This window comes from Pyxicephalus adspersus, chromosome 10 (genome assembly GCF_032062135.1).
Source record: "Pyxicephalus adspersus chromosome 10, UCB_Pads_2.0, whole genome shotgun sequence".
NCBI classification, from domain to species: domain Eukaryota; kingdom Metazoa; phylum Chordata; class Amphibia; order Anura; family Pyxicephalidae; genus Pyxicephalus; species Pyxicephalus adspersus.
In genome coordinates this window covers 5,099,141-5,109,700 of record NC_092867.1, presented here as the reverse complement: position 1 = coordinate 5,109,700, position 10,560 = coordinate 5,099,141, and the positions used below count along the sequence as shown (strand labels likewise).

The 10,560-nt window shown below is 42.1% G+C and overlaps 1 protein-coding gene across 23 annotated transcripts in view; it reads left to right on the top strand.

The window, feature by feature from the left end:
- ABLIM1 (actin binding LIM protein 1) overlaps positions 1-10,560 on the top strand; it is a 150,075-nt gene that overhangs the window by 108,794 nt on the left and 30,721 nt on the right. For 17 of the 23 annotated variants that reach the window (XM_072424565.1, XM_072424559.1, XM_072424554.1 and 14 more), the window contains 4 exons: positions 5,489-5,547; positions 6,689-6,727; positions 9,066-9,143; positions 9,806-9,961. In XM_072424565.1, the coding sequence (XP_072280666.1) occupies positions 5,489-5,547; positions 6,689-6,727; positions 9,066-9,143; positions 9,806-9,961 (332 nt within the window). The remainder of the gene's footprint in view (positions 1-5,488; positions 5,548-6,688; positions 6,728-9,065; positions 9,144-9,805; positions 9,962-10,560) is intronic. The other 6 variants (XM_072424570.1, XM_072424567.1, XM_072424566.1 and 3 more) reach the window with 1 other exon arrangement.

Sequence of the window (10,560 nt, the reverse complement as noted above, 5' to 3'; positions counted from 1 at the left end):
CCTTCTCTCTTTCCTTCCCTCCTTCCCTTCTCTTTTTCCTTCATTTCCTTCTCTCTTTCCCTCTTTCCCTTCTCTCTTTCCTTCCCTCCTTCCCTTCTCTTTTTCCTTCCTTCCTTTCTCTCTTTCCTTCCTTCCTTCCTTCCTCCCCTTCTCTCTTTCCTTCCTTCCTCCCCTCCTTCCCTTCTCTCTTTCCTTCCTTCCCTTCTCTCTTTCTTTCCTTTCCTTCTCTCTTTCCTTCCTTCCCTTCTCTTTTTCCTTCCTTCCTTCCCTTCTCTCTTTCCTTTCTACTTCCCTTCTCTTTCCTTCCCTCCTTCCCTTCTCTTTTTCCTTCATTTCCTTCTCTCTTTCCCTCTTTCCCTTCTCTCTTTCCTTCCCTCCTTCCCTTCTCCTTTTTCCTTCCTTTCCTTCTCTCTTTCCTTCCTTCCTTGCTGCCCTTCTCTCTTTCCTTCCTTCCTTGCTGCCCTTCTCTCTTTTCTTCCTTCCTTCCCCCTCTCTCTTTCCTTCCTTCCCTTTTCTTTCTTTCCTTTCCTTTCCTTCCTTCTCTCTTCCTTCCTTTCCTTCCTTACTTCCCTTCTCTCTTTTCTTCCAAACTCCCCTTTTCTCTCTCTTTCCTTTCTTTCCTTCTCTCTTTCATTCCTTGCTTCCCTTTTCCCTTTCCTTCCTTACTTCCTTTCTCTCCTCTCCTTCCTCATTATTCCTATTCTCCCCTCCTTCCTCATCCATCTTTCCTCTCCTTCCTCTTTTCCTCTTCTTACTTTCTACCTCTCCTTCCTTCCTTCCCTCCTTCCTCATCCATCTTTCCTCTCCTTCCTCTTTTCCTCTTCTTACTTTCTACCTCTCCTTCCTTCCTTCAATCCCTTCTTTGTTTCTTCCTTTCTTCCTCTCCTTCCCTCCTTCCCGCAATCATTAGCTCTCATGTAGACAGGAGTTGTTTTCCTTGGTCTGACGTGTGTAAAGTTCATCAGATTCCCACTGACTGCAGTGCAGCGGTGTAGATGGCAGTCCAGAGGCTGCATTTGACCCGTCTCCATTATCCGTCTCTATTATCCCTAAACCTTTCTTCTCCCTCTTGCACTATAGTAAACTTTGCCGTTATTGCCCCTTGGAATGAATCGTTATAGATGAGGGTGTGTATGTCTCTGTATGAAGATGAATCTGAGTTCCTTGATATTGGTAGAAGCCCCATCGGCGGCCCCCCAGCTCTGCACCATTCGCTCTGTGTGATCCGAGCCATCTCCGGCCTCTGTCAGCAATAATGTTTGCCTTGGCCCAGGATTGACTTTTGTTCTGGTGATAAATGTTTCGTACTTGGCCGGATCGCATTCTCTTTTAAGACTTCCAATCGTCTTTTATCCAGAACGTTTCCTCTGAGCAAACAATTAGGTCACACGGTGCTTGTTACACTGTGACATTTCACATTTTATTCTCAGATTTCTACAGAACAACTTGTAGATTGCAAATATTCCCTTTCTTTTCAATAAGAACTGTTGGGAAAATGTTCAGGAAACAGAAACCCAATCATACTGTTTTTTTCCCAATACTCCCTCATTGCAATCCTCCCTCATTGGGAAAGACTTGGCTCCATAAAATCAACACCTCCAATTTTTTCCTTAAATTTTGGATAAAGTGAAGACAGCATGGAACCCATGCCAAATTTTCTTACAATTTGTGTCTCCATTGGGCAGATTGTCTTTTGAATCTCTATTACTGAGACATCCAGCAAAAAAACCCACCTTAAAGAAAATTGTTTTTATTGTTTTCTGTGTGTTGGTCAGTGCACAGGAATTGAAGGTAAATCCTCTTATTGGGGACACAGGCAACAACAAACAGATGACATAGTGTCTAAGCGTCCAGGTTGTATTCTAACTAGTTTTAGCTGGGGGGCTGGGAGGGATTTTCTTATCTATTGTTAATGCTGTCATTACAAATCAATGCCTCCAGCACTCCCCCTCCTTTCTATGTAGGTGAAAATATGCAGGTGTCCGATGTACAAGAATGATTTAGTAGTAAAGATCATTTGGCGGACATCCGTGCCTGCGTGTTTTGCTGCAATCAACTGTCTCTGTTTTGTATCAGCCAAAACATGAAACCCCTGACAGGTGAAGGAATGACGTTAATGATCTCGGTACAATGGCCCCTGACAAGAAGGGGGTTATATCATAGAGCAAGTGAACAGTCAGTTCCTGAAGGTGATATGTAAGAGGCAGGAAAATTGTGTTTGGATGTGAGGGACTCTGACAAGGACCAAATTGTGATGGATGGACAATAACTAACCTGTCTTATCCGATCCTACAGAAGAGTTACTGTAACAAAAACTGCTGTAAAACATTATGATGCTCATGATAGAAAGGTGTCACCTTGTACATAACAGCTTGCTTAAAAGCTGCAGAATGTACATGCCAAACCCTCTCTGCCACTGAAAGTGCCTGCAATGGGCACATTAGATCTGGAATATGGAGCAAAAGAAGAAGGTTGTCTGGTTGGATGAATCATGTTTATTGTTGAATCATGTGAATGGGACAGGTGTGTCATTCACCTGGGGAAGAGATGATAACAGGGTTTACTATGGGAAGAAAGCAGGCAAGCAGGTGTCCTTGTCTGTTTCTGGGTGAATGTATCTGATCACTTTAAAAGAACCCCTGGAGTTTGCCACTTTGATAGTGGTGAGCCCCATAGAATATATGAGAACAAGTAGTGTTTTTGCTGCAATCTATCTCTTGAACCACAATGAAATCAAATTGAAATTCAATGGACAATGTATCACTACTTAAATAACAAAATGTCACCATTGGCAAATAGGTATTCCATTCAAATTAATGGAGATTCTGATCACCACTTTAGGTAGTACATTACAGCTCTTTCTTTTGGAAACCTGATCTCCAAGAGACAAAACTATACCACTTGTCTTAAAATGTCTTTAAAAACAGGTTGTGCAAACTTTCTTTCCTTTCTCTCCTTCCTTCCTTTCCTTTCTCTCCTTCCTTCCTTTCCTTTCTCACCTTCCTTCCTTTCCTTTCTCTCTTTCCTTCTTTTCCTTTCTTTCTCTCTCTCTCTCTCTTTCCTTCTTTCTTTCTTCTCTCTCTTTCTCTCTCTCCCTCTCTCTTTCTTTCTCACTCTCTCTACCTCCCTTTTTTCCCTTTCTTTCTCATTCTCTCTCTCCCTCTCTCTTTCCTTCTTTTTCTTTCTCTCTCTCTCTCTCCCTTTCTCTCTCTCTTTTTTTCTTTCTTGCTCACTCGCTCTCTTTCTTCCGCGGTCTCTTCCTTCCTCTCTTTCCTTTCTCATTATTCTTATTTTCCCTTCCTCTTCCATCCCTCTTCATCTTGCAATCATTAGCTCTCATGTAGAAAGAGTTTTTTTTTCCTGTGTCTGACATGTGTAAAGTTCGGTTCATCAGATTCCCATTGACTGCAGTGGAGCGGTGTAGATGGCAGTCCTGAGGCTGCATTTGACCCGCTCCGTGTTGCATCCTTTGGATTCGATGCATCTGAACTGCCAGCCAAACACAACTTTCTCATTTTCTTTAAAATTCTTTATATGAGCAGCGCTGCTTCCAAATGAAAAAAAGGCACATCTGTCTCCATTATCTCTAAACCTCTTTCTCTGGAGCAAAAGAAGACGGTTGTCTGATTGGATGAATCATGTTTATTGTTGAATCATGTAAATGGTTAGGTGTGTCATTTACCTGGAAAGAGATTATACCAGGGTGTACCATGGTTAGAAAGCAGGCAAGCAGGTGTCCTTGTCTCCTCCTGGGTGAATGTATCACCCACTTTATAAGAGCTCCTGGAGTTTGCCACTTTGGTGAGCCCCAAAGAATTTATATGAGAACAAGTAGTGTTTTTGCTGCACTCTATCACTTATAAAGCAATAGTCTGCAGCCACAATGAAAGCCAATTGAATTTCAATAGGCCATGTACCACTACTTAAATAACAAAAAGTCACAATTGGTAAATAGTTATTCCATTCAAGTTAATGGAGCTTCTGGTCACCACTTCAGAAAGTATATTACAGCTCTTCACTTTTGGAAACCTGATCTCCAGGAGACAAAACCTGTTCCTACTTTTCTAAAAATAAAAAGAAAGTCTTTAAAAACAGGTTGTGCAAAATGGAGAACAAAATCCTGTTGTTTTTTCCTTCAGACTGATGAAATCTGTAAATATATAACAGGTATAATTTTTGTATGAATATGTATGAGAATATTAAGATTTACCAAGGAGAGATTTGGAGAGCTCTGGGGATTTCTAATGAATAAACATGACTTACTGGCCGTTTATGCTGCCAATTCAATAGAAATCCAGTCTGCAGTGCATTTGTGAACGTCAAATAATTCAGAATGTTCCCTTGAAGTGGTGAGATGTTGGCTGACGGTGTCGGAATAAAGATTTGTGCACTTTGCTCCGGAGAGGGGCCCTCTTTGAGCCGCGTTTCCCATGTGGTTTCCAGCTGCGGAGATATGTGGAAGTTTGCTGGTTTAGCTGCGATCTGACCATCCTTCAGCAGCAACACGTTACTGGAACCTCAAACATATTACCAATCTATTAACAACCTTAAAAACAGGGTGCTCTTATCATGGCACATAGGGGCCAGTGCCTGGGGCAGCAAGGTAAGGGAAACACCTAGCCTTGAATTTTCCAAATTATGATCATTTGTTTTATATTTCATTTACTTTTACCAACTGCCTCTGGATATTTGTGGTTGAATTCAACAAGAGAACACTGGAGAGGAGGGGTATTTAGAAGAGTCAGAAGACTCTCTATGGGAGGGAATGATATCAAGAGTCAAGAGGCTCTCTTTAGAGCCATCCCACTTTTTTTTATATTTTGGTTTGTACTGTGAAAAAAAAGGTGAAAAATCTAAAATATTCTTACTCGAGGGGTGCCAACATGCAGCTGACCAAGATCAGATGAATTTCTACATTAAGCCTTTATCATGAGCATGGACATCAATGCTAGCACTGCATCTAAAATAAGTTGTGAATGAAGCAAGAATTCAGCTACAGAGACTTTACAACATGCAGCAAATCCTCCTGTGATCCAGCTTCTTACATAGGGATAGGGAAAGTTAAACTGTCACCACACAGACATGACATGTTGTTTTATGCCGACTGGTTGGTTTTTTAAACTGTGATATAAATATATTTAAATAATCATTATTAAATTATAGAATAATATTCAACAAATAATATTACATGATACAGAATTCTCAGAGCACCATGGGTTAGCTATTGAGACAGTTACACACCTGCTATTGAGACAGTTACAGACACCTGCTGGACAGATTGCAAACAACATTGTATTATTATGTAGTATTTTATAATATAACAAATAAAGGATATATCTACAAAACTGCTTCATGGTAATGTAACCTTATGATGGGGCCATCTTTTAGATATTTGTTTCACATTTTTTTTAGAACTGATCAATCAGAATCCTCCAGTGGCTTCAGCTGTCTTCACTTCCCACTAAGTTATCTCTTTTGCTTCCTTAAGGATCCACGGTTTGGCATCCCGACTGTAAACAAAGCACCAAGGCGGAGGAGAAGCTGCGGGTAAGTGACCTTCTGTCAATGTCGGCACAACTATCCTTCCTCTGTGGTGATGATAAAAATCAGAAAATCTTATGTTTAGATCCCATGATCATTTTTTCTGAGATTTACCCATGTCATACAGCACAGCCTGGGTTTGGCAGAACAGGAGACCTGAGTTTAATATTCTGCAATTTAGTAACAGTTGCAGGTCTTGTCCCTCCCCCAGCTTCTGATTGGCTTGTGAAAGGAGAAGCAGTGGATTGCTAAACTCAATTGTCACTTTCTGTATTCTCTACACAAGAATGGGGGATAAGCTTGGTGTGAGATTTGAGAAGAACTTATTTTTCGGATCTTTCTAATCTGCTAGTGAATGTTTTTCCCTTCGTGCCTCATAGCAGGGGACGTTTTTGTAAGATTGGGACTCCCTAGAGCTGTCAGAGGGCTGCAAAGTCTCTTATATTATCTGCGAGTCCCAACATTCTCGGCTGCGACCGGCTCACGGTGTGGAAATTATGAGTTTTCCATTCTGGGCCGCAGTGAAAGTGATCATTCTGCTCCCCTCTTGGCTGCTGTGCAGGAATGAAGAATATTCTCTTCTGTTTATTGTTATGGAGGGTCAGGAATCGGGTGTGGCAGTGTCAGAATCTGACCCACAGAGCTTACAGTCTGATAGGTCAGCTTTATCCGTCCAGCTACAGTGACCCAGACAATACAACTCACAATCAGAAAATCATTTCATATGGGGACACAGTGTGAGAGCCTCTGCAGAGTATTTCAGGAGAGGAGTTATAGAGGAAGGAGCAGAGTCCTCCAGCAGTGCAGAGTATTTCAGGAGAGGAGAGTTATAGAGGAAGGAGCAGAGTCCTCCAGCAGTGCAGAGTATTTCAGGAGAGGAGAGTTATAGAGGAAGGAGCAGAGTCCTAGGAGCAGAGTCCTCCAGCAGAGTATTTCAGGAGAGGAGAGTTATAGAGGAAGGAGCAGAGTCCTCCAGCAGAGTATTTCAGAAGAGGAGAGTTATAGAGGAAGGAGCAGAGTCCTCCAGCAGTACAGAGTATTTCAGGAGCAGTATATGGTGATGTTATATTTCCATATGAATATGATTGGAGTTGTAGTACAAATCCTCCTCTGACTCCACGTTCAGTCATGTCTTGTGTCTCTGCAGCGGTTACCTCCCATATTTCCGAGGTTCTGGCAGAAGAAGGTATTGTGCTGTTTGTATCTCTGTTTCAGCACTTTAGAACTAACTCACCGTGTGACACCTCCAGGTCCCCTCTCGGGATTTGAAGATATTTGATTGGTTCACAAGCTGTAAATTTCCCTGTCTGATCTGTAGCACTGACACTGCACACTGAGTCACTATTGGGGTTTATGTGGGAGATTTAATGAGATTTATTGAGATGATGAATTTTTATTATTTTTATAATAAAAACAAACATGTAAATATTTAAATCCCGACCTACCTGTGATCATATATGAGCCCATACATCACATCCGGGCTGCTGGGACCACCCTCTATCCAACCTACCTTCCATGCTGAACAACTCCACAAGCAGTATTACTCCAGTCTGCAGTTGGTGTTCCATAGCATGCTGGAACTTGTAGTACACCACTGGCCCCCAGGCAATGTTCTCCCCAAACCTGCTGTTATGTATTTTGTAATATTTTCCCTATTTTCTCATGAATCATCGGGGTGGTTCCATAGTGATATGTTGTCAGTAGTACATTGAGACTCGTTAAACCAGTGTGGTGAGTATAAATCTTAAGTGTTTCTTATTTCTGTAAATCCTGACACACAAGACCTATAATAACCATCCACACCCAGAATGTGAAAGCAGCGACCCCAAAGTCACCTGCATTAATCTGGACTGATTTTATTGAGCTTTTTATAATGTGCATTTGAAGCTGCAGCAAGTTGGATAGAGCCCGCCTCTTTTCCTGGCAGGAGGAGGGCCATCATTTATCTCCTCCCCTCGGAGCCTGCCTGTCCTTGGCCTCGCCCTTTCCATTCATTGGGTTTCAGGTCTTTCAATCACAGGGGCTCGGGATCACATGTGGATGTTACCTAAGGAGTTCTTCACTCCTCCAGACTGACATGTTTCACTCCCAATGGAGCCCAATCACTTAGGCTTTGTTGGGGGTGAATTGCACCATAAGGAGGAGGTTGCAGCATTGATGATATCTCACTGCAACCAATCAGATCTCAGTTTGCTCCTGTCACATTGATGATAGATAAATCCTGATTTGTGCACAATGCAGAGTGTTTTGCAGGGGCCGGGTGGTGGAACATTTTTGCTTTTCTTTCCATATCCAATGATGTCACCGGCTGCCGTTGTCACCGGGGATTAGAAGTGACATCACGTCCTGACCTGGCCACCTCCGGTGGGGTGATCACCTGCAGCCCTGGAAGTGTCGGAGGACATTAAGCCGCTGCTCACTGCCGAGCCCAAATAGTTCTGGACAGAAACTCGGCACAAAAACATTCTTGAGACAGAGGGTGGTACAATCTGACACAGCCGATTAGATTTTCCGTCCATTTCAAGTTCTCGGCTGTTTAAAAGATAAAATTTTACCTTCAGGCCAAAATTATCTCAGGGAAAATATTTTCACCTTCAGTAGTCTGGAATCTGTGCAGAAGGCGAAAAGTTTCAGATGGCCAAATGGTGGGGGGATTATAAGGGGAAAACTTCCTTCACTGGGGAACACATAATTCTCAAAACTGTCCAGGGCTTCATTGCATTTCGATTGGCTGAGGGCTACAGGGGTTTGGGAGCCACAACTGCCCCATCATACCCACCATCAAATTTCAGCTTTTTGGCTGTTAGTCATCAACTTAATGAAATGCTTACATGGCACCTTTTCATTTTTTATTATTTAATGTATTCTATTCCCAGTGATGTCATTACTAGATCCCTGCTTCTCTATGCAATGCTTGTGGATTATGACTGATGGAAGGGGCCATCGGGGTGGTGTACATAACTTTCTAATAAGCCGTCACAGCACCCTGCCTTACCACTTCTCTTGTAAGCCCTTATTGCAGGGAGTGGGTAAGACATGTGAAAGCCGTGATACGTGAATGTCATTCTGGAGTGGGTGTACCGAGCAGGTTGTATTTGCATACTGACAACCCTAGGAAAAGCCCACATGTGATGCTTAGGGGTGGGACCAGGGAAGTCAGGATGGGGAGGGGGGGGCTAGATGATTCCAGAGTTTCTCCAGGAAATAAGGCGGGATCTACCTGACTTGCTGCAGCTTCTAATGTGAGAATATGTGCAGTGAAATCAGATTAAAATGATTCATGAATCTTATGTGAGGGGACAGAGACAGCAAATTAAACACAGGGACATCAATACAGAAACTTAAAAAAAATAATTTGGTTAATGTTGGATATAAAACTTAATCCTGTAAAGGATGTGAATAGAGGAGGGGTGTGAAATATGAGGAGGTTTATATACGAGTATTGGCTTTGCCGGCACATAATAAAGCTGGGGGTTCAGTGGGTCTGATCTGCTTTAACTCTTTGATTTTTTTTTATTTTGCAGCCCACAAGGTCATCTTCTGAAAGTGTCTATTCCAGGCCTGGCTCCAGCATACCCGGCTCTCCGGGCCACACCATTTGTGTAAGTAGTCTTATGGGAAGTTCTGGTACATCCGAAATACACCAACAGGCTTATCCAACTACAGCCAATGATTTAGGTTCTATGGTGTCCCAAACTAACCAATCCAATTGCAGTAAGATCTGTAGAAGCTGATTTCCAGTTTCCATATACTGGGCCATTTTCATTTGGCATATAAAAACTCCTGTTCACTGAATTGGTTCAGAAGGATCACATGACATCATTTTGCAGTGACATCACTCTGCGGTCTTTCACCAGATTGGCTCTGAGTGGTCACATTACATCATTACACTTCCAGGTTTTGCTTCATTGGCTCTGAGTGACCATATGACATCATCACACTGCCAGGTTTCCTTCCATGGCTCTAAAGGATCACATGATATCATCATACTGCTGGTGTTCACTGTCTGTGCTTCTGAGTGATCACATGACCACATAATTGTTTCAAGTTTCATCTATGACATCATCACACTGCCAGGTTTCACTGCATTGGCTGTAAATGATCACATGATATCATCACAGTGCCAGCTTGGACTACATTGGCCCAAATTGATCCTATGACATCATAACCCCCCCCGCCCCCCACCCAATTTTCACCCTATTGGCTCTGAAGAATCATGTGACAGGAATGTGTAACCCTACAGCTCTACATTTTGTCCCTCCAGGCTAAAGTGGATGACCAGATCCTGGATTACAAGGACCTGGCTGCCATCCCCAAAGTGAAAGCCATCTATGACATTGAACGTCCTGATCTCATCACCTACGAATCCTTCTATACGTCCACTTATGAAGACCGCCAGGACAGGCAGAGCGTGGGCGAGGTAAGAGGGCCTTGCCATCATAATTTATACTAAAGTACCTGAAATGCCATAATACAGACACAAACCAATAAAACCAAATTCTCCAATATCTCTATTTATAAATGATTCCCCTTTCAATTCGCTCATATTTGTTTCCTATTCATTTCCTATTGTAACAGCTGTGCACTTTTGATGATTGGCCATTGGATGGCAGAAGGAGTTATTGTTTTAATAGGAGACCTTTGTCAGTCAATTTCAGAGGATTTGACTGGGGGAATAATTTATAAAAAGAGCTCATTGACTCAATTTTGCAAACTATTAAAAAATCTCTCAACTGGCAAATCATTCATAATACAGATTGATAATTGATTAAAATGTCAATTAATAATCTTACATCATGATCAGAAATTACTTGTGTGACCACCTTACAGGAAGAGCCAAATGTAACGTGTGGTCAGATTTCTTTGTTTGTGTCAATTACGTGTTAAAGATAAATTTAATTCTAATTCTTTCTGCAGGAAATCCCAGAAATTTTCTCTTTGGCTGATTTTGGTTTCCAAATAATACATTTCTGTTTATTTGTATTACGGAGGGGTCTGTTTATAAAGTTACTTTTGTTT